The sequence below is a fragment of the Lichenostomus cassidix genome, chromosome 11, assembly GCF_008360975.1.
Source record: "Lichenostomus cassidix isolate B80296 chromosome 11, HeHo_3.0, whole genome shotgun sequence".
NCBI lineage: Eukaryota > Metazoa > Chordata > Aves > Passeriformes > Meliphagidae > Lichenostomus > Lichenostomus cassidix.
The window spans coordinates 2,290,048-2,313,992 of record NC_139492.1 but is presented as its reverse complement, the minus strand read 5'-3'; the positions used below and the strand labels follow the sequence as shown (position 1 = coordinate 2,313,992).

The following is a 23,945-nucleotide window of genomic DNA, read 5'->3' as shown; positions in this document are numbered from 1 at the left end:
GATGCTCCAGAAGGACGCTCGGCAGGAAGGATACTCAGCGGAGCAGAGGCCAAGCGGAGCATCCCACTGCCGGCCGCCCTCCCTGATTAATTATTCCCGAGTCGCTCCGAATCGCTTTCATTTGAAGAGCAGCAAGGCTGGGGGAAGGAGAAAGGCTGTCCCCGACAAAGGAGGCCGATTTGACACCCACTGAAGTCTATCTTGTCAGCGCAAGGCCAACAACAATTAGCAGCCTAATCCCCTCTGAGCTGGGAAGCCATTACTCACCACGCGATAGCGTTAACAATCAATACCATCACAATGAGCCCGGCAATTAATGAAGCTAAAGTCTTACTTCAGAACCTTAATTCTCGCTGTGTGGCTTTAAACGGGAGGGTTTGTGATCGTTATAATTAACTGGTGGTATTCAGCCAGGAGTTAGTCAATGAAACTAATCTGGATTGGAGATGACAAGAGGCACAGTGTGATGGTGTCACCTTTGTTTTCTGACCTCCCGCTTCCCGCTCGGCGATAGCAGATTAGCAGCCTAGGCTGACAGGCAAATGTAATTAACAGCTGAGACCCTGACGGAGAACTGGGAAAAAAGAAGGGAAGGGGGGTTGGAATAAAACCCACCCTGCGGACAGCCCCGGGCAGGACAAGAGGCAGCAGCCCCCGGGCAGGCGGTGGCTTTGTGGGGATTTGCTGGGAAGGGGTCAGTCAGGATGAGCCTTGGCAGTTTGGGATGCTGTGAAGCAGCAGGACATCCCCAGGGATGTCCCAGCACACCTGTGAGCCCATAAAGCTGGAAAGACTACAGTGATCTTGGGTGGATCCAGCATCTGCCACAGCGGAGCATCTCCCGAGGTGGGAAGGGAAGTGGGTGAGGATTTGAGGGAAAAGCAATTCGTTTCCTGGTGCTAAAAACCACAGCAAGGAGAGAAACCCCCTTCCCAACACACCCCCAAACCCACACGGGTCAAAAGCCTCTGGGATGGGCCATGTGAGGCACACAAATGGGTGAGGGAGGCGTTTTTGCAAACAAACTATGCAGGTGTTAAGGGGAAATCCAAAGGGAACGTGGCTGCTTCTCTCCAGTGCCACAAAATCCATGCCCAAACCTGCTGACATCCCTTGGGATGGGCTGAGCAGCACAGGGAGGGCACAAGCTGTGGGGTGTGGAGAGGGGAAAAAAAGCAAAATAATTCCCCAAACTCAATCAGTCACTCCAAAGGAAGCAGATGGGTTCCAGAGGAAGCAGCTGGGAAAATCCAGGAGCTTCCAGTGAGGATGAAGCATCACCAAGATCTGGTTCCCTCAGAGTTACAGGGGCCTGGTATCCCCACATGTTTTCCTTGGAAGCAGCTGATGCTTCAGGTCATGGCTGTGCCAAAAATTTTGGGGCTGAAAAATCTTGCAAAAAAAAAAAAAAAAAAAAAAGGAGGGTCTTTTAGATGGTGCTTCCAAAAGGGATTATCCAAAAAGAGCCTTGCAAAAGGGGTCTTGGAAAAGGATTGTGCCAAAAGGGCCTTTTAAAAGGGGTCTTCCAAGAAGACCTTGCAAAAAACAACTTGAGAAGTGGTTGGGTGTCTTCTCCAGGGATCAAAGTGCCCAGGTAGTGGGCAATGATCCAACAGGAGCACCCACCAATGGAATACCAGAAATAAAAACTATTCCATCCCAAACTGAGGGTACCAGCAGTCTCCTGAAACACTTCCCAGCCTGGGGATTGGCTGCCTCCCCATCTGGATGTGGTGATTCCCACGGGACACCCTCCCTGTGTCAGTGGGGACCTCAGGGTGCTCCAGAAGGAGCTCACACCCAGCATCCCTCATCCAAGCAGAGAGGGGAGTGATGGAGGATGTGGGTGACATGAGCTGGGGACCTCCTGGGACTGTTCAGTTGGGAAATTTGGCTGGGGAAGCAGCAAATGTGAGGAAACTCTGGAAAAACCAGCAGGGCTGATCCCTGCCATGCCGTGCTCTCCCAGGGCACAGTGAGTGATACAGCACTTGGATTACTCCGGATGAATTGAATTCCCAAACTGCTCCCTCGAGACGCAACGCTGGGGAAAGGCATTAGCTGGGAAACGGCAGGAAAACACCATCTCTGGCTGCTGGGAAAGGCCCTGGTGTTTGTCACCCCCCTGTCCCTGTCCCTGTCCCTGTCCCCACCTCGGGGCTCCTCGGCTTGCTTGGCGAGCTTGCGCAGAGCGGCGGCGAAGCTGGAGGAAGGTGCTGCCTGGACGGACAAAGTGCTGCTGGCGGCGGGGCTGCCATTGGGGACGATGGAGCCGTTCAGGGGGGACGGGGTCAGGGGGCTCACGGTGGCCGTGGTGCGGGTGGCAGTGGAGAGCATTCCTAGGGACGGCGACTTCGGCTCATGGCTCATGCCTGCGAACGAGAGAGCCAGGGTTAGAGTTAGAGATTCACGTGGAGAGTGGAGCCTCAATTTCCCCCAAAAGCTGGGACCAATAGTTTTCCTGTGGTTCACCATCCCACCCCAAAATGCACCCCGAGTTCAGGTAATGTGGGGGAAGCATGGCCTGCATGCCAGCATCATACAGCCCCACTGAACCCCTGGATGACAGAGCAGGGGGCTCAGCAGAGCTCTGCTGGAGTATTTTGGGGCCACATGGGCTTCAGCATCCTGATGGAGGTGATAGGGAGAGGAACAGTCCCCTGAATCTCATGGTGCTGCCAAAACCCAAAGCACCACTGCTGCACCCCTAATTGCCACCATTGCACCCCAAAATCCCAGGCACTGCATGTTCAAATCCCCATCATTCTACCCTAAATCTCCAGTACTGCATCTCTGGATTTCCAGCACTGCAGCCCCAAATTCCCATCACTGCATCCTGGATTAACAATATTTCATCCCTGGGTCTTCAGCACTGCACCCCTGAATCCTCAATAACACATCCCTGGATCCCCAGAAACGTGTTCTTAAATCCCCACCACTGCACCCCCAAATCCCCAGCACAGCATCCCCAGCTCCCCACATTGGACCTTCAAATCCTCTCCCCCCAAATGCCCAAAGCTGCACCCCAAAGCACCGAGGTGCTACAGGGCACAGCGACCCCAAAAGTGTGGTTCAGGTGCTGAGCAGGAGGGTGCAGCCCTCCCGGAGCCCCCCAGCTGTCACACCAATTGCTCCAGGGCTCTCCACCTCCCAAAACAGCAACTGCTGATGTCAGGGCCCTTAAAATAGACTTCCCCGAGCAGCTTCATTAACACCAGCCTAAAATTAGCCCCGCTCCCAGGTGGGCAGGAGGGCGGGGGGGTCGTGGGGCAGCCCCCAACTCCCGGCGGGCCTGGAGGCAGCTCGAGGCATTGAGACGGCACAACACCTGGAGCATCCGCTGCGGAGGGCGGATGGAGCATCCCCGGAGCATCCCGTGGCAGCGGATGGCCAGGGAGTGCGGCGGGCGCCGCGGGAGCCGGGGGGGGCACGGGGGGCACTCAGCGTTGATTAATCTTTGCCCCCCGGCCCCAGGAGAGGCGGCCGGCGCGGCGGCGCGCTCCCCTCTGCCCTCATTATACAAGCATTTATTAACTCCGGTGCTCTCAGCCATTGACTGCCGCCTTGTCGACACGCTCGGCTCATGTAAATTCATTACCGGAACAGCTGGGAAGCCAACCCGCCACGCCAGCCTGGCCCCGGCACCCCTGGGCTCTGCGCTGGCACCCCCGGGCTCTGCTCCAGCCCCGGGTGAGTGCTCCGTGCTCCCCCGAGAGCGGGGCACCGGGATGTGCCTGCAGCACCAGGCGCCCACGCACCATCCAAAGGGATCACAGCCCTCCAGGCACAGCCTGCAACTCCCATGCACCCGCTGAGCATTGCCCCATATCCACCAAGCACAATCCTATATCCCCCAGGCACTGCCCCACATCCCCCAGGCACTGCCCCACATTCCCCAGACACTGCCTGGCACCCCCTTGGCACAATCCTATATCCCCCAGGCACTGCCCCACATCCCCCAGGCACTGCCCCACATCCACCAGGCACAATCCTACATCCCCCGGGCAGCGCCCCACATCCACCAGGCACAATCGTGTATCCCCCAGGCACTGCCAGGCATCCCCTTGGCACAGCCCTGCCTCCCCCTGGCGCTGCCCCACATTCCCCAGGCACAGCCCTGCACCCCCCAAACACCTCCCAGTGCCCCCCAAGTTTCTCCCCACTTATCAACCCCAGCACAACCGCCTCTCCCAGCCCCGATCCAGGTCGGGAGACGCTTTGCCAACCATGCGGTGGGATCAGCAGGCTGGCGCACGGGCACGGGGCTGGCGGCAGGGCATCACCCGTGTGATGCTCAGCTGATCCCCGCGGCCCCAAACGCCTCCCGGCCAACTCATGATCCCGACGGGATTTGCCAGGCGAGCGCAGGGCAGCTGGGAGAGTGGCCGGGCAGCGTGCGGGGAGCTCGCGTGCCCCCCGGGCTGAGCTGTGCCGCTGCCCCAGCCGCGCTCCAAACCAGTTCTGCCGCTCCTTCCCGGTGATAAAATCGGCGCCTCCGCCCCGGCTGGGGCCCGAGCAGCGCCGCTCACCCGCCGTGCCCCGCCGGCGCTGGCGTCCGTCTGTCCGGGCGTCCCTGGGCTGCTCCGTGGGCCAGCTGCCAGCTGGGGAAACTGAGGCACGGAGAGCTGGCTGGGCGGGAGCATCCGCATGGGGATGGGATGGAATGGGATATAGGGCCGCGCTGCATCCCCCCATCCCTCCGGCATCCCGTCACCGCACGGCGTGGGTGCCACTCACCCCTGCGGGTGGCTGGGGACGCCGTGACGCCCCACGGTGAGGTGGGGCCCCCCCAGCTCTGCCCCTCCCCGGCTGCTTCTCCCAGCAGGCAGATCCGTGCAGAAAAACAGGTCAAGTTTGGTGCCTGGAGCAGCCCGGGGTCATGGCAGTGGTTGCCTCAGCAGGGTGGGGAGATGAACCCCAAAACGGGACAGGCTGTCCCTCCACTGTCCCCAGCCCTGCGGGGGTACAGGGCTGGCGCTCCCAAGTGCCACACCCCGGGAAGCTGTGCCTGTGCCCTCCCCCACCAAGGCAGGGGGGCTTCAGGGGCCACCTGGGTCCCCTGCTGAGCCCACAGGGGAGGTCGGGAAGCGGGCAGCAGGCGATGTGTCACCCTGTCCCCGTCCCTCCCACAGCATGGGCCCGGGCACAGCAGTACAGGGAGTGTCTGGCATTCCCGGTGCCCGCTGGCCGCCCGCCCGCGGGAGCAGCAGAGGGGATGGCAGGGTCACTGCTGCTCCCCCCTCACCCTTCCCCGTGCCACTCCTTCCCGCAGCGCCTCACATGGCACCCGCCATGGGGCTGGCATCTCCCACGGCACAGGACCCCAAAGCCCTGACTCCCGGAGCGGTGCTCCTGCCCCCCCTGTCCCCCCGCATCCCCAGCTCAGGGCCGGGAGCCGGGAGCTGGGAGCGTGCCATGTTCTCTCCATCTGCTCCTGATGATGCTGGCGGGTTTTTTGGCAGCGGGAGCCTCCTCCGGCAGCGAGAGCAGAACCAGTCTGGCTGCCTGGTGGGGCTGGAGACAAATAAAACCCCTTGGCAGCCACCGCGGGCAGGCAGGAGCGGGCAGCGAGGGGCAGGGATGTGCTCCCAGCGCCCTGAAATCCCTGGGCACGGGGTCCGGCTGTCGGGAAACGGGAAGCGGGCAGGTTTAGCACCTTGGCTCCCGATTGCCCCCTTCCCAGCACCTTGAAAGGCCTCTAATGAGCGTGGAGTGCCCTTGGGAGCAGATTGCCATTGAACTCGACCTGCACCAGCCGCCCGCTCTTACAGCAGCTATTTTGAGCTCCCGGGCTCCCAAGTGCTGGAACTAATAATTTATTACCAAATACGATCAGGCAGCAGCTCCAGCCCCTGGCAAATGGAGCGGAAAAAAACCCAGTGCGGCGGGAGGCCGAGGGAGTGGGGAGAGACGAGCATCCCGCATCCTCCTCCCCCGGGATGGATCCGCACCCGCCCCGCAGGACCGCGCCTGGGACGGAGCCCGCTTGGCCAAACCCTCTGGAAGGCTCCACCACGCTGGCTGTCGATGGTTCCCCGAGGGATTAGGGGTGATGAGGTCCCCCCTCAGCCTTTCCCCCCTCTCTGCTCCCGCTCCGCAGCCACATCCAGCTGCACGCTCCAAGCAGGAACAGCTGCTCTGCATGGATTTTCAACGCTAATGGCCTCGCATTGTCAGCCCCCCTTGCCGCCGCCTGAATGCAGCAGGCAGAGCCCCAGGATGGAGGGCAGGGGGCCAGGGCCAGCACGTGCCTATCGTCCCCCTGTCACCCACCCTGTCGCCCCCTCGGGCAGGGGACAGGCAGGGGACAGGCAGAGGGGACCAGCTCCTCTCCCGGTGATGCCCCGCCGAGCTGCTGCACGTTTTCCACCCCTCATTAAAGCAGCTCTGCCGCCGCACCTCCAACATGCTCCATTAATTAATTAATTGATCGATCAGAGCCCGCATTCCTGCCCTTCCTCCCCACCTCCCAGCACGCAGCTAAAACGAGGAGAGGTGGCCAGGTTTGGTGTCCCCAAGTGTCCCCAGGCATGCAGAGATGCAGGTGCAACCTCTGTCCAATTTTAGGGTCTGCAGAGCAGAGCCCAGGGCACATCCTGGGAGCAACCCCCAACCCCTTGGAGAGGTCTGCATGGGTCCCCCATGGTGAGGAGCACCTTGGTGGCCCAGGGTGGGATTTGGGGCTCCCTGTGGAGCCCGGCACGGCACCAAGCATCCAGCACTATTATCCGGCTGGGCCTCCATCGATCACTCCTCCATGGACCATTGATCTGGCAAATGACAACAAGCAAACTAATAAGAGCTCGTTTGGAGGGCGCAGCGCTGGGGATGGAGCCATGCCGGGTGGTTTGTCTCCCTTCCCTGCCTTCCTGTGCCCAACCACACAGCCCCAGGAGCCTTTACAGCCCTCAGGAAATCGAGCCAGCGAAAGATTTACTCCAGAGCAACTTTCTCCCCTGTTTCTGCCCTGTTCTGAAGCTGGAGGCTCTGAAAATCCAGCCCCTGTGCCCCATGGGTGCTGCTGGGTCCTGAACGCCCCTCTGCAGCTCCCAGCTTGGGTTGGCAGCTCTTCTTGGCTCCTGATGCCCAGATCCAGCTGCCAGCCATCTTCCAAGGATCCCCTTGATTTGGGGGAAGCGGGGTACAGCCCTCACCCCTTCACACTGCTGTCTTCTGGGGCTCAGTGGCTTTGTGGGGTGCTGGGTGCTCCATGGGGCTGCCAGGCATCGCTGGGGAGAGGCTGGGCACTGCACTGGGATGCTGGGAGTAGACTGGGAGAGAGCTGGGCACTGCACTGGGATGCTGGGAATAGACTGGGAGAGACTGGGCATTGCACTGATGGGCACTTAATGGCCCTGCCAGGCACTGTTTAGTGATGCTGGGCACTGCACAGTGGCATTAAACAGTGCCACTGGGCATCCCATGGTGCCACTGAGCATTGCAAAGTGGCACTGGGCATTGAACAGCGCCGCTGGCCATTCCATGGTGGCAGCACTGGGCACTCCAAGATGCCGCAGGGCACTCCACAGTGGCACTGGCCATTCCATGGTGGCAGCACTGGGCGTTCCAAGATGCCGCAGGGCACTGCATGGTGGCACTGGGCATTCCATGGTGGCAGCACTGGGCACTCCAAGATGCCACAGGGCACTGCACGGTGGCACTGGGCATTCCAGAGAGCCCTTGGGTAACACATGGGTCAGAGCCAGGCACCACACGGTGCTGCCAAACCCACCAGGCACAGCACAGCCCGAATGTGCTGCCCTCCCATGCCCACATCCCCATGTCCCCATGTCCCCATGTCCCCATGTCCCCATGTCCCCGTGTCCCATGTCCCCAGGCTGGCGCAGGCGTGAGGCAGCGGCGCATTGTTTTGGGCGCAGGATCCCTTGCCCAGCAGATGGCAGGTATAACAAAGCAGCTTGCTGCGGCCAAGCCAATTATTTATCTAATTATGATTTACCACTTAACCACATGATCTTTCTGCAGAGTTGTAGGCAATTAAAACCAGGGTGATTATGTGGATTATGCAAATCGGCTGGAGCCGAGCGAATAAAATTGGAGATTAGAGTTTCACGCAGGCTGGATCTTGCACGGGGCAGGTCCTGGAGGGGCAGGGGCAGGGCAGGGGGGCTGCAGAGAGGGGCAGGGGGCTGCAGGCGGGGTGGGGGGCCAGGGTTCAGCCAAGGGGTGAGGCTGCAGGACAGCTGGGAAGTGCCAGGACAAGGTGAGGAAATACCTCATGCCACCCCACTGCCCTCCAGCTGCTGAAACCTCCTGCAGCATTGGGCCCACAGCCAAAAAACACCCCCACCATGGCGGTGGGACCCCACAGGGGACCCCAGTGCTGGTGGGTGACTCTGCTGGCACCAGGGACTCCCCAGCATCCGCCCTGGCTGCACCCCAAAAAGCAGAAAGGAGCTCTGCAGCCCCCATCCCTCACTCCATCCACGGGCAGCTCCCACCAGGCTCCAGGGGCAATTAATACCAGCTACTAATAACAGATATTAATAACGAGTATTAATAACGGGCATTAATAACGAGTATTAATAAGGAGCATTAATAACGCCGCCTGGCAGATTACGCCGCCCGCCCGGCTCGATATGAGATTTATGGATGGCGCGAAGTCCGGAAATACAGGAGTATTAATGGTAATTCCTCGTGTCCTAGCAAAGGTCACAGGCAATCTCCATCAATCCCACTGCAGAGCCACAGGTCCGGCCAGCATGGGGGTCCAGACAGGATGGGGAGCCCACCCTGCACTGCCAGGATTCCCCCAGACAGGCCAGAGGGAGGGTTTTATTTTGGGATAAGAAATTATCCCTGGCAAGCAGGGAATTTGCCGTGTGGATTTTCATTTGCCCAATCCTGGCGCCACCTGCTCCTGCTCGGTGCCTCACATCCTCAGCTTTGGGGTACAAGATGCTGTGGAGGTTTCGGGAAGACCTCGGTTTTCTCCAAGTTTTGGAGCACCTGCAGTGTCCCATGGTCCCCCAGGGCCACCTTGATGGTTTTTCCATCTCAATGGTGGTCCTCAAGCAAATGGGCAGCAGTGAGGAGGGTTGGAAGGAGCAGAGCTGTCTCTGGACCCAGACTGTGCCAGGGATGGGGACAGCACGCTGCCAGCACTGGTGGGACAGATCCAGCACGTTCCTCATCGCAGGGAGGATCAACCAAAACCCCAGCAAGGGGAGCAGACCCCTCTTCACTTCCCACGCCAGGATTTAGGGTGATTAATAGCGGTGATCCCATGTGCCAGTGCTGGGAAGGCCAGCCCGTGCCCCCACGAGCAGCATCTTCCCTTTTCGCCCACAGTAATCCTCAGCCTTTCGAGCAAATTATTAAAATTCACTTATATTTAATCTGCCTGCTGGAATTAATTGAATTTTTACGCTTGGCAAATGTCAGTGGGTGCACGCTGCCTCCCAACGGGGACCCTGCTGCAGGTGCAGCGGGCACAGCCCCCGGCTCTCGCCACTCTCCAGGGATCAATCCCACCCCGGAGCAGGGGACAGGGTGCCCCACTGGGAAGGGCAGTGGGATGCCAGCAGCCTCCTGGCTCTGCAGGAATGCTCAGCGACACCAAGCATGCCTCCCCCCCAACCTCCCTGTGGAGGGAAGCTCCCCAAATCCCACGGGATTCCCACTGCGGTGGCTTTGGGGGGGACACGGGGAGCCCCCCCTCTCCCTTTCCCACACCATGCCAGAGAGTGCCAGAGCCCTGCCTGGCACTGTGGTCTCCCTCCGGGCGATGAGAGCCTTCCTCCCCTCCCCATCCTCCTCCCCGCAAATTGCCAAAGCGTCTAATTTGCCCGCTGGGAAGGCCGAGGGAAAAGAGCCTCTATTTTGCCGGTAATAAGCCCTCCAGACAAAGGCGGGATGAGCCATTCAGCGCCGGCAAGGGGGAAGGGTCCGGCCCCACGCCGGAGCGGTGCCAGGGGCTTGGGGAAGCGAGAAATTCCCTCCGTGTCGGGGGAGAGCCAGCACTGGGACACGCACAGCATCCCAGGGTGACCCCGGGATGATCCCGAGCTGCTGGATGGGTGGTGGCATGGCCAACCCCCGCCACCGCGCTGGGGACACTCCGGCTGTGCAAAACGACACCAATTCCAAACCCCAGGCGGCCTCACTCCCTGCTGTCCCCCCCGGAACAGCCCCGTTCCCTGCTCCGGGATGCTCTCCCCACCCGCCGGGATGGAGAAGTTCACGGCCGGCCGGGGAGTTCACGGTCGGCAGGAGCCACGGGGGACCCCGGGCCCCGGCGGGCAACTTCCAAACTTGACTGGCGCTTGCCCCCCTCCACCGCCCGCCCGGGATTATCATAAATTAAGACGTAATTACTCCATGGAAATTTACAGCACAAAGCTGCGGCGCTAACAAGTGTGTTTGGCGGCACCGGGGGGAGATACAAAGCGCTATTGTCTGGCAGGCGCCAAAAAAGCTGCTCTGCCCCCAAAACCACACATCCCGGGGACAGGGATGAGGGTGGGGATGGGGAATGGAGCGACACCATGGCAGCAGCGCAGGGAGCCACGTCTGTCTGACACGGAGCCCCATAAGGAGGGTCCCGGCAGGGAGGGGTGGGAAGGCTGCCCACGGTGATGGGTGCCCTCCAAGCTGTGCTCCCCGATAAAAACACCTCCTTTATTCCCTCAAACAACCGTCAGCTCCCACCCATGGGTGCTGCACCCAGCAAACCCCCCATAACCAGTTTTCCCCCACTCCAGCACACACGGGGTTAAAACTAAACCCCCTGGGGACCTGGAGTGGGGGGGACACATGGGGACCAGTGCCAGCGCTGGCTTGTGTGTCCCCCCCGGTGCTGCCACATTCCCCCAGCTGTCACACGCATTAAAAAATAATAATAATCAACGTGGCAAAAAAAATTTTAAAAAAACTAAAAAACAAAAAAACAACGAACAACCGAACCCAACAAAACAGTGCGAAAAAATTCAGGCGGCTAAAACAAATCCAGCAATAAAGGAGCTGGGATCCTCGGAAAGCTGGCTGTGCAATTAAGCAGTTTTCTGCTGTATGCCGATAATCACCTAATTATACTATTAATGACAGTTCAACCTGCTCGGAAATAAAAGGACATTCTTCCATAACAGGATGCCAGCTGTTTGTTACAGATGTCAAACATCTTTAAAGCATTATTATTAAAAGAAGGGGGGAAGGAGGAAGCTTGGGGATGCTGAAGCACAGCCGTCTTTCCCCCTCAGAGAATCTTGCAAGGGATGTGGGGGGGTTTGGAGAGTCACCCCCACTTTGAATCCAGGGGGAATAATCTGTCGGAGGGGTTTTTTTTCGGCGGGGATCGGTGTTTGGAGTCATAAATCCCCCACGTCGGGCTCGCGGCGAGAGGCGCCTGGGTTTAATTAAGCGCAGCGTTCGGGAAATAAAGTTAAAAATCAGTCATAAAATTAGAGGGGGGCGGGGGATGCTCCTGCTGCTGCCAGGCTCGGGGCAGGGCTGGCCCCGCTCCCCCCCATCCCCTGCCACCCCCTGCCACCCCCGGCTGCCACCGCCGGTGCCTCGAGCGCGCCTGCCGCCGGCGGTGCCCGCGCACGTGCCGCGGTGCCGTGCCAAGGAGCATCCCGGCAGGTGCCGACAGCCGGTGCCAAGGCGAGGGAGAAGGGGGGGACACGCCGGAGAGAAAGGCAGCACCTGCTCCCCCTCAGAACCCCGCGGTGCGCTTGGGTTTGGAGGTGAGCCGTGCCCGCTGCACCCCGGGGATTGGGGTGCCAGCAGGGTGGGATGGCGGCAGGGGTGTCCCAAATCGCCAGCTGAGCTCCCGCTGGGGTAATTCCACCTCTGCCCCGGCAGCTCCGCGGCTCTGTGCTGGCACAGCCCTTGCCGGGGGTAGCCGGGTGCCCACCCGCCGTGGGGTGCTGCCAGCACACAGCCACCCACACTGACACCCGGCTTTACACCCTGTCCTATATAGCTACAGGCAAATCTGCCTGTAAAACCATCAGGAACCAGGTTTAGCCTGAGAATAAAGAGATTATGGGGGGTGAGAAAGAAAGAAGGAAGGGAAAAGGGGGTGTCTGGGAATAATCCACCCCCCTCCCAGCCACGTGGCTGCTGATGTCCTGGGTACCTGAGAGGCCCTGGCATGAGCAGGATGGCTGCAGAAAGGCGCCGGATTTGGGGGGTGCCCCAAAGCCGGGGGGCTGTGATGGAGCCCCCTCCCCAGGCCAGGACCCCCTCACCCCTTGGCACGCCCTGGGCTGGCACCAGCCCCACTCGCCAGACAGGATCCAGCAGGAAAAAACCATCTGGGAAGCATCCCCCCGAGCTTCGAGCAATGCCCCCAGTCCCCTCCTTCCCCTGGCTTCCCTCTTCCCCCCCTCCTCTCCTCAAACCATCACGGGGAAGCTGGAAAGTGGTTGACATGGTTGCCATGGCGACCAAATTTAGGACTGGCGAGAGGAGGAGGAGGAGGAGGAAGATGGTGGGGTGGGCAAGGGAGGAAGACAGGAGGACTTCCCGGCACCCCAACACGGCTTGGAACCCCCTGGCATCACCAAGCCCCCCCCTCGGCACCCCACAAGCACCTCCTTGTGCACCCCTCGACCACCCACCCGGCGAGGATGAGGAAGGGTATCCCCAAACCCCAGAGCGAGCTGAGGGGATGCCAAGAGTGAGGCTCAGCTCCGAGCACCCCAAACCCAGCCCGGGGGCGACTGTGCCCGCCCGGCGCTGCCGAGAGCCGCCGGTGACTCACACCTCGTGCCAGCAGCACCCGCTGAGCGGGGTGTTTACGCGGCATCACCCAGCTCCTTCCATCTGCTTTGATCCAGGGGCTAAATATTCCCGGCCCCGGCATAAAAATAGGAACCATTTGGGAAGGTCCTGAGTCAGCAGCATCCGCTGCCGGCACCCACCGCCATCCTCCCCGGCACGCCAGGCACCCGCCGGGGAGCCCCGGGGCCCCTCCGGCACCTGGGGGATTTGCCGGATTTGGGGACACCCGTGGGGAGCGTGGACCCCCCAAAAGGCTGGGTGTATCCAGGTGCCATCCTTGTGCCTGCTGGAGCGAACAGCCAGGCCCTCCGGGCATGCTCTGTGTCCCCGAGGGGTGCCGCTGTCCCCAAAGGAGGGTGATGTCCCCGAGGGACGGTGACACCGGCCATAGGGTGACAAATGCACCCACGTTATCTCAGGGAAGATCAGCATAAGCGTGGTCCCCACAGGGACCAGCAGGGAATGGGGTCCCCTCCCTGTCCCCCCACTCTCAGCGATGCCTGATGGCAGGTCCCCACAGTGTCCGGTGTCCCCTCGCAGCCAGCTGAGCTCTGTGACACAAATCCAGCCCTATGACCAGAGGGACAGAGGGGACAGAGGCATCGGTGACCGCAGGGATAAAAAGGGACAGAAGCATCAGTGACCAGAGAGACAGAGGTGACAGGAGCACTGGTGAGGTGACCAAAGGGATAAAAGGGGCCAGAAGCATTGGTGACAAGAAGGACAGAAGCTTCTGAGGGCAGAGGGATAGAGGGGACAGGAGTGTTGGTGACCGGAGGGATACAGGGAACAGGAGCATCAGCGACCAGACTGGACAGGAGCATCGGTGACCAGAGGGACCGAGGGGGACACAGAGGAACCGGCTGGATCCCGGGCCAGCCAAGCTCAGAGAACAAACCACCGAGGAGCGTGTGACACGGGCCACGGCCAGGCAGTCCCCGAGGCGGTGACAGTCCCCAGCAGGACTCGCGCCGCTGAGTCACCGCCACCAGCCCCGCGCTGATGAAAGCCCCGCGAGCCCAGGGCGGGGGGAAGGTTCCCATCTCCATCTGCTCCCACCCGACCTGGCCCACCGGCATCTCCCAACGCCCGGCAGCTGCCGCCAGCGATCCCGCTGCGTGCCAGCGCCTCCAGCATCATTCCCCCTAATTGCTTTAAATCTCGCAGCCTGACACTTCCATGCTCCTCTCCGGCTCGCTTTTCTCCTCCGATTTTATTATTCCCCCACCTCCGAGGCGGCTGGGGAGCCGGCCGGAGCAGGGTTTTCCAGGGCGCAGGAATGAGTGCATCGGCAACAACGGCGAAACCAGAAGTTTCACGCAACAGGAGCTGCCGCCGGGAACCCCGGCTCGACCGGCGCGTGCTAAATATGGAATTTCAGGGGGAAAAAAGCCAACCCCCAACCCGTCTCCCTGCACCTGCAGCCCTCGGAGAGCTCCCCACCGCAAGGGACTGCTCCGAGGCCGGGCAGGAATCGCCCACGGCTGCTGCAGGCGGGGGAGAACGGCGAGGAGAGGGCGAGGCGGTTTGGGGGGACACGGGGAGCGGGACCCCCACAGCCGGCACGGAGGAGGGAGCAGGGTCGGAGCGCGGCGGGAGCGCGCCGGGTGTCACAGGAAAGCAGGTCACCCACGTCCCCGCCGCGGCACAGCGCCGGCAGGGGATGTCACAGCGCAACCCGTCCCCGAGGGGGGGACCCCCAATTCGACCCCGGTGCCCCTCGGCCGCCCTTCCCGGCTCGCCTTCGTGCGCTCCGGCGCAGGCGCGGTGGGAGAGCCGCTCGCTCCGGTAAGAACTGCCACATGCCAAAGCCATTTCCTGAAACAAACAACCATCCGCGGGGGAACGGCCACGCGTGGGCACCGAGCCCCGGAGAGAGGCCCGATACCGCTCCCCAACTCTGGGGAGCAGCCCTGAGCGCACGTCCCGAGCCTGCACCCCCCAGCCTGCACCCCGAAAGCGCCTCGAGTTCACGGCCGGGGCTGCCAGCCCAAGGCTCCATCCGGAGGCTGCACCCCGAGCGTGAACCCCGAGAGCACCCCGAGATCACACCCTGAGCTCACAGCCCGAGTGTGCTGAGCCTACAGCCCCGGTGTGCACCCCAAACACGCACCCTGAGCCTGCAGCCCCTGAGCACCTCCAGCTCCCACCCCAGAGCACCCCAAAGCCCCCCCAAACACTCACCCTGAGCACACACCCTGCACGCACCCCCCAAGCCGGCGCCCCAGCCTCACCGATGCTCCCCAAACCCCCCCGGGGGGATCCCCCTCCCTCGCCGGCTGCCGCGGGGGTTGGCGCTGCCGGCTGGGGTGGCACAGCAAACTTTGGTGCCCCAAATCCCCGCGCCCTCGCAGTGCCGGGGCTGCTAGGGGGGGACCTCCACCCCAAAAACACAGCGCATCCCGCATTTCTCCCCATCCCGCCTCGGCCAGAACGCCCCCGGGTCCTCGGGGAGCGGAGAAACCCCCAGGGCGAGGGAGTGGCAGCGGGAGAGGAGAGGGGGATCCGAGCACCCCCAAACACTGCAGTGCCGTGCCAGGGCTCTCTGCTCCCCCCTCTTCCCCCCGACCCCAAAACCTCTGTAAGGTGCTGGAAGAAAGTAACTTCACCCCCAAATCGCCCTTGGCTGCACCCAAGGCTGGCTGGGGCAGACAAAGGGGAGTCTCCGAGATGGGGGGGACCCCGCGGGGAGACCCCAGAGTGGGGGGAGAGGGAGTGCGGAGGGCTGGCGGCAGCATCGCTCGGTGCCTTACCTGGTAAGTAATAGAGAGGTGGTTTCAACCCAAACATGATTTATGTTACAGTTCCATTGCAGCCAGGGAAAAAAAAAAATTAAAAATAAAAGAGCCAACGTGAGGAGGATGTGTCAGGAAGCAAGGAAAAAAAAAAAGGAAAAGGAAAAAAAAAACCCCAAAAATTAGCACCAAGCCACACGGAGGGGGTTGGAAAAATAAACCAGAGGCGAAAAAATACGGTGGAGCGGGGAGGAGGAGAAGGAGGAGGAGGAGGAGGTGGAGGAGGAGGAGGAGCGGGGGGAATCAAGTGCGTGGGGGGAGGAGGAAAAATAAAAATTGAAATAGCAGCGAGCCCAGGGCGCCGGCGGAGGGTGGCGGTGGCGGCTGTCACCGGCGGGGCCAGGGCAGGAGCCTGGCTGCCACGCGTGACGCCTTCCCGGGGTTTTTCCTGCCGCTGAGCCCCCAGCTGCCAACCGCAGGCACACAAAAAGCCAGCGACGAGGAGGAGGAGGAGGAGGAGGATGATGAAGAGGCGGTGGGACCCTCGGCTGCGGGGAACGCACCCCCTGATCAGTGCAGTGGGGTTCCCCCCAGCCTGGGGAGGGTGCTGGGGGCGTGGGGCGGGTGACCCACGCGGGGGCTGCAAGCCGATGTCCCTCTGTCCGTCCGTCCGTCCGTCCGTCCGTGCGGCCGGAAAGCCCCGTCTCCGCGGGCTGCGCCAAGGCGGGCGGGCGAGAGGCGGCAGACTTGCCCCTCGATCAATTTTCATGCAAGAATCATTATCGGTAAATTGGAAATCTGGCTCCTTGACAGCAGATTTGTCTCCCCTAATGACGGGGAGCGGGCAGGAGGGCGGCCGGCAGCTGCTCGCCCCAGCACCCTCCGCCCACCGCCCGCGTCCCCCGGGCTCCAGCCTTTGGCCCCGGCGGTTTCGGGGGAGGGGGTGAACCCCCGGGGTGCCCCGGGGAGCAGCCTCCTTCCCCCTCACCCCCCCGCTCCTCCTCCTCGCCTACAGACGGAATAATTTTAAATTTTTCTTTCTTGCCTTTTTTCTGTTTTCAAACAGCTGCCGATGCGGCGGGCGGAGCGGGGCGGCGGGGAGGGGGGGGGAGAGAGAGAGATATGGAAAATAAAAATAGGAGCCCCCCCGCCCCAGTCGCTTCAGGAGGGAAAATTAGGAAATAAAACAATAAATAACCCAACTTTCCTGCCTGCCGGGAGCTGCGTGCTGCTTCACAAAAGGCAGGCGAGGAGAGCTGCCTGCCCCAACCCCGGCGCGGAGGACTGGGGGTGAGCTCCTGCCGCCCCCCCAAATCCCCTCTGAGCCCCTAAATCCCCCCTCGCCGGTCTCGCCGGTCGTCGGGGGCTGTAATGAGCCGCCCGATAGGATCTCCCCCATCCCCTCTCCGCTGATGCATTAGCAGATCCGGGAAGACATGCTTGCAGGCAAATAGGGCTAATAAATGCTATTACGGGAGCGCGAGGGAGGCTGGAGATCCTGGCTGCACCATAGTAACGAGGGCCCGGCTTAATTTGCTTTAAGCAAACGATCAGCCAAGGCGGGGTGGAGAAAGCAGAGGGAGGGGAGGGGAGCGGGGGGGGAGCGTCGCTGGCTCCAGGCACGCAGGGGCGCGCTTCCGCGGGCACGCGCTGCCAGCGGGAGCGCGCTTCTCCTCCCGGGAGCGCGCCCCTGGGTGCGCGATGTGCGTCTGACCCCCTCACCCCCACCGCGCCCCGGCCCAGCTCCGTCCCTCTCTTCCCAAACTGGTTTTAACACCAAAGTTCACGAGGGCGACGTGTGATATCTCGCCCCTGCAAGAGAAGCCACATCCTGTATGATAATGACCAGCCCTTCAAACAGCTTAAAGATACAGAGGCCATTCCCAGGCGCCCGCTGCCTGCCCCTGCCTGCACCGGGGCGTGGGGACGGGGGGGCACGGAGGTCACCGTGTCACCCCAAAGCCATCCATCCATTCCCAGGTGGCCCCAGCCTGCTGCAGAGCGTGGGGAGAGAGGGGCACGGGGGTCACAGTGTCACCCCACGGCTGGGCGTGGATGGCTGGAGGGGGTTTGTGAGAGGCCCTCTGGCTGCACACGCACGTGGTGTGCACACTTTTGCACGCTTGCATGCACACGTGTGCATGTGTGCACACACAGGTGTCCCTGCACTGCCACCCTGCCAGCCGTGCTCCCCAAAAACCCACCTGGCAGAGGCAGAGCCTGTGAAAACCTGCACCCTCCTCCTCCCCCCCCCCCCCTTAAATATTGCTTTCCCGATTCCAGGTCGGGGGATTATTATTATGTCTTCTCTTCCTTCCTAACCTACATCTGTCAAGATCGGCGCTGGGAGTATTTCTGGCCCGTCCCCTGAGTCATCGTCGCTCGCGTCCCGTTCCCTCCCAGGCAGCTCCCCTGTGTCACCGAGCTCTGCGGGCTGCTGGGAGCTGCTGCTCCCACCCGTGGGGTGCTGCTCCACCGTGTCCCCCCACCCCACCTCACTGCTGCACTCTATAATGTCACTTATGGGGTGACACACCTGTGGGTGCCCCTAACCCAATGTCCCCCCCACAATGGGGACCCCCCACCCCGTGTTGGGAAAGCTTTGGGGTCACCACGTCACCCAAATCCCACCCAGCTCCCACCTCGCTCCTCGAGGGGTTGGATTTGCTGGGTTCAGGCAAGCACCGGGGGACCCCTCCCCTGCTCCCCCCCCATGGCAGGAGCCGTAAAAATTAATTTGCAAACATTTCATTACACAATAGCTGTGCAGGCAATAAACCTGTAATTACAGGCGGCTGGGGGAGCGGGCAGGCAGGGAGGGGAGGCCAGGGAGGGGAGGGAGGGCAGACCTGCCTGCCAGCTCCGGTTTTGGGGTTTCACCCCCCCACCTCCACTCCGCTCCCTTTATTCATTATGCAAACGAGAATTGCTTCACTCCTGGAAGTTGGGCTCCACTTCAAAGGGGCGCCCTGCCTGCCCTGCCTGCGCTCCCCGCCCTGCCTCCCAAAACCCCAACACCCCAAACCAGGAGCACCCGTTGCTTGGCCTGGGATGGGGAAACCGAAGCACAGCGGCCGGGCAGCCCCGTTGGGAAACCCCTGCCCTTTGCGACATCGGCCCAACCGAATTATCCGCCACCCTCCCGGCCTGTTCCCGCTCTGCGGGCGACCACCCTGCCTCAGTTTACCCACTTACCACCCCGCGGGAGCCGGGACGCCGGGCACCGGCCGAGACACCCGCCCGGCCACCCAGCAGCCGGCTGGGCCACGCCGCGCCTCGCCCCTCGTTAGCGGGAGAGCCTGACGAGCCTGACCCACTTCCCCGAGCGCCGGGAGGATTAATTGGTTCCTTTGCTCGCGCGAAGCCGCCGGGAGCTGGGGCAGGTGCCAGGCGGGATTAGCAAAGCATGAGAGCGCAGCTCGCGGGGCCAGCCCTGCCCACGCCACCGCCACGCCGCTCGGGCATCCCGGATCGCCACCGGGACACCCATCCCTGGGATACTCGACCTCCCCGTGGGTCTCCCCACGGGATGGGATGTGGCTGTGATTGGGATATCCAGCCTGGAGCCCCCCGGTGTGATGCCTAATGCCAGTGTGATGCCCGCTGTAGGGAAACTGAGGCACAGGCTGCACTGCATTCCCTGCGCCCGGCGAGTATCCAGCGGTGGGGACACGGGATCAAGAGGAGGGAGCGGTCGCCTCCCATCGTAAATAAGCAGCTCAGCGATGATTTCCTGCTCTTGTTGACCTTTGACTATGCAGAATAAAGACATAAATCCATATTTTAAACCCATCTGAGCGCCAGCCAGGCCCACAAAGCCATTTACAGCCTGCGATTTGGACGGGGCAGTGAGCAGGAAAGCGATGGTTTCTCGAGGTGACATTCCCCAGGAGGGAAATGAAGTGTTTTATTTGCAGATATATAGGGCACGGTCGTTCCTCTGCTTCCCCTTCCCTCCGCCCTCGGCTCATAAATAAAACATACGGCCATGTAACCGGCTAATTACGGGAGGATGGCAAAACCCCGCCGGTCGCTGGGAAAAGAAATCAGCTTTTTAATCAGCCCACTTTCCTCCCCATCTAACTTGAGGAGAAACGGGCATTTCGGGTGCCGAGATGGAGCCGAGACTCTCCGGCGGCTCGTAGGCTCCCTCTGGGGTTGTGCACCCCGATCCCTCGGGGCAGCTTTGGGGTTGGGTTGGGTTGGGTTGGGGGGTGGCTCAAGCTGCTTCTGGTGGTTTTTTTTTCCCCTCCCCTGGCTGGGAAAAGGATGTCTTTGAAAAGTCTAATTGTTCCTTACACATTAGATACATTAATGAGGTCTCTGATCAAGCGGCTGGCTCTCCGGCAAGGAGGCTTCAAGTAGCAATTTTCCATTTGTGTTTCAAATTTTAATGAATGTTCCTGTCTCCGGCTGCGATGCGCGGTGATAATCCGTACGGCTCGGGTCAGCGCCGGAGCAGGGGCTGCCGCACGGGAGGGCTTGTACAAGGGTTTGATTTCTTTGGGGAATAGTTCATACAAAAAATGGTAATGGCAGAAGACAGTCTTCCTTCCCCCTCGGCTGCCAGAGCCCAAGAGCTACAAATCAGAGGGTTATTATTTCTTTCCGATGTCCCTAAAGTATCCTATATCTTTAGCGGGAGAGTAAAGTTCAGCCCTGATAAGATTGTGGCGCTGGGCGAGACGCGCTTTTCCTTTCCTCCTGCCTTGTTTTTTCTTCCCTCCACCTCCATCTTCCTCTCTCTCCATCCCTGTGGAGGCCAGCAGGGTGTCCTCAGGGCCACCAGCCCACCTCAGGGCCCCCCGAGAACCCCAGCGCCCCACATCCAAGGGCCGGATCCGGAACCCACCCCGCCAGGACAAGATTTGTATAACCTTGTTTTGGCATGCCTGCCATTAACTTAATTTAACATCCATATTGCCGCTACTTAATTAAATAGATGAACTCATTTTACATTTGCAAGTCTTAATTCATCCTGAACAAAATTGGCCATGTTTCGTTCTTTCTACGCTACCAGCTCCCCGGAACAAATGACTGCCTTTTGTAGTTAACTGCTAGTACAGGTTAAAAGCTAATTAGCAGCCCGGGTTGGGTGTTAACTTCCTTATTTATCACCCGGCGCCACTCGAAGAGCGAGGGGGCGCGGGGCTGGCACTTCCCGCTCCCGCAGGGTCGGGGCAGCGGGGCTGGATGAGTGCGGGATGAGCCGTGCGTGGCACAAGGCCCGGGGACACCGTGGGGGACATGTGGGGCTTAGGGCATGGCGCTGCTCGAAGCTTGGGGCTCCTGATGGGCAGAGCGCTCGGTGCAGGGGGTTTGGCACATCGTACAGGTGTGTAGGACACGCTGGGCTTGGCCTGTGGGGTCAGCATGCTTGTGATGCATCATTTGCAGTGCATCAAGGCATGATGCTTGACATGCAGTGCATGGTGGTGTGTGGGGTTCAGCACATCGTGCCCCATGACCTGGCACATGGGACACGATGTGTGACACGTGGCCCATCACGGCTGATGCACAGGGCTCGGCACACAATGCACGAGGGTCGGTGGCACTTGGCACATGTTGCACTTGTCACGGTGCTCAGAGCAGCACTCAACCATCACCCAGGCACCCAAACATCTCCCTGGAGAGCACCCCTCTGCCTCACCGCCCCCCGAGGCACCCATGCCCAGCACAGCCTCCCGGAGGTATGTGGGGAGAGACCCCAAAACGAGCACCACCCCGGTTTTCCAAGCATGCTCCCACACAGGCTGGGGGAGTCACAACAAGTGGTGATGCCTGGAAGCTGCTGAGCCTCCCCACATCCCACCCACATGTGCTCCGTGCAGCGCTGGCTGCGGCAGGGGGCACAGCAGGGCTGGGGACACGAGGGACCCCACCGGCGGGGCAGCCAGGCCGTGCTGAGCCTGGCAGGAAGCCGCTCCAGGAAGGCTCATCTGGTTTGACTAACAAATCGCTAACTGCTTCCCCCGAGGCAGGTGGAAGGAAACAAGCTCCGTGGCTGTAAACAACCCTCCCGGCCCCCCGCTTCCCACCCACGGCCCCCCACAGCCCTCCCCAAGCACTGGCCAGGGGCAGGTTGAGACAGAAAACACTTGTGCAACACCCCCTTGGTGCTCTGATGCAAGCCCTGACGGGGGGACAGGCCCCCCCAGCCCCTGCGTGGCGCCCAGGGATGCTGGCACCCCGGGCAGGGCGTGGGGTGACGCAGAGCTTGCGCCAGCCCAGGCTGGCCCTGCAGGACAACACCTCGCCGGCGCCTGCCGTGACATCCCAGCTGCAGGCGTGACTCAAGGGGAAGAGCCCAGGTAGTGGCACGGGGCAGCCAGGGGTGAAGCCCACCATGCTGGTGACACTGCGGCCCCTCTGCCAGCACCAGCCAGGGTGTGACCCCAAAGAGCAGCGTGCCCAGGAGAGGTGACCATTGGTGATGGCAATTGCCATCACCGGTGATGTCCAGCCCCGCTAACGGGGACGTGGCAGAGGTGGCGTGGGGACGAAGTGGCGGGAGGGGACAGATAGGCATCTCCCCGGCCTTGTAAACCGATCTGCCCCCACCTGCTGAAATAACAGCGAGGGGAGGCAGCTCTGGTTACCGGCAGTGCCGAGGGCCGGCTGGGTGCCAGCGCCCTTGGCCGAGGGCCAGGCAGCTCTGCGGGCACCCAGCGGGGACCCCCGTCCTCCCCCCCTGCCGCAGGCACCGCACGGAGCTGCTCGTCCCGCTCCCCGGCGTCACCACCCCGCCTGCTCCCTCCCCACCCGGTATTTCAGGTCTGGCACCCAAGCCGGCGCCTTCAGGAGCCAGCGGTCCCGCAGGGACATCACCCCTGCCCGGGGCCACCGCCGTGGGGATGACACCAGCCTCGCCGCGTAGGAGCAGGCATAATTCTCCGGGTTATCCCGAGCGGTTTTGGCTGCATCCCCTTGGCACGGCGGGGGTCAGAGCACCAGGATGAGGAGCCGCCACGGCCAAAAAAGCCAAGCTTGGTGGTTGGCTCCAGCCCCTCTGGGAGGAGGGATAAGCGCTACCAGGTCCCCTCGCTCCCCCCAGGCCCCACCAGGACCCCATCCCAAATCCCTGCCATCAGCAGAAGCGCAGGAGAGGGGCCGTACGGAGCGAGGGTGATAGATAACAGCCCTCTGTGCCGGCGAGATAAATAGCCCCAGCAGCGCCAAGCTGTACTCGGCCAGAAGCTAATAGGGGCTGTCAGGGCGGTTTAGAGGAGCAGAGCATCGTTTCGGGGCCCGGCTGGGAGGACGCCGAGGGGAAGTGACAAGGAAGCTGAGCAGAAAGCGACAGGCAGTACACAAAGAGCATGTCCTCTGTAAGTGGTGATAAACCTTGGAAAAAAAAAGAAAAGCTAAATCAGTTGTTTAGCCGATGTACCACATGCTGACAGGGCAAATGTGAAGGCTTTTATGGCCACATGGGTTTTCATTTGCAGTTATTCATAGCGGAGCCGGGCGCTTTATCTCACTTTACATTATGTGCAACCACAATGCAGACACTTGCACCGCAACGCATTGCCTCCCTGGAAAATATTAATATGTAAATGTCAGGCTCAGAGGGCAGCGAGGGAACAGCAGGCAGGGAGCAGGCCGGGAGATAAAACCTGCCCTGGAAGGGAGGGGGGCGAGCAGGACCCCCAGCCTGCACCCTCGGGTGTGTAGGAAGGGGGAGGCACAACTGGGATGGAGTGTGCAGAGAGGAGGTTGTGTGTGTGCACACGAGTGTGCATCATGTACACAAATGTGTGTGTGCAACATCCCTCAGCAGAGAGGGATGTGTGTGTGTGAGCACAAATGTGTGTGAGACATCCCTTAGCAGAGAGGGATGTGTATGTGTGTGTATGTGTGAGCACAAATATGTGTACAATATCTCTCAGCAGAGAGGGATGTGTGTATGTGTGAGCACAAACACGTGTGCAAAATCTCTCAGCAGAGAGGGATGGATTGGTGTGTGTGTTTGAACACAAACACGTGTGTGCAACATCCCTCAGCAGAGAGGGATGAATTATGTGTGTGCACTCACACACGTGTGCACAACACCCCCTGGGCAGCACAGGGTGCACCCCTGGCACCCCTGCAGAAGGACACTCAACCTCAGTGGCCTCACATGTGTCCCAATCCATGTAGAACCCCCATAGCACACCTGAGCACCCCCGTGCACCCACGACAGTCCCCATCCTGGCTTCCCGGGGAGCTGTGCCCACCCCGAGGGATGGTGGCCGGGCCATGGGCCACCAGGCTGGGTTGGGCGGCAGCCCCGGCCGGGCAGAGCGCGCCGGCTCGGCGTGCCAGCGCCTGCACAGCCCCGGTGGGCAGCGCTCCAGCCATGCCTGCTGTTCCCGGGCTCCGTTCCTCTCCAAGAGCCTCCAGCCCCGGGGTAGTGCCAGACTGACAGCCTGGAGGCTATTTATTCGCAGGCAGAGGCGGCGGGAGCTGCTGGCGGATGCAGCC

The 23,945-nt window shown here is 61.2% G+C and overlaps 1 protein-coding gene across 4 annotated transcripts in view; it reads right to left on the bottom strand.

Annotated features, from left to right (window-relative positions):
- Positions 1-23,945, bottom strand: part of GSE1 (Gse1 coiled-coil protein) — a 98,743-nt gene that overhangs the window by 13,659 nt on the left and 61,139 nt on the right. For all 4 annotated transcript variants that reach the window (XM_085071406.1, XM_085071408.1, XM_085071407.1 and 1 more), the window contains exon 3: positions 2,154-2,372. In XM_085071406.1, the coding sequence (XP_084927532.1) occupies positions 2,154-2,372 (219 nt within the window). The remainder of the gene's footprint in view (positions 1-2,153; positions 2,373-23,945) is intronic.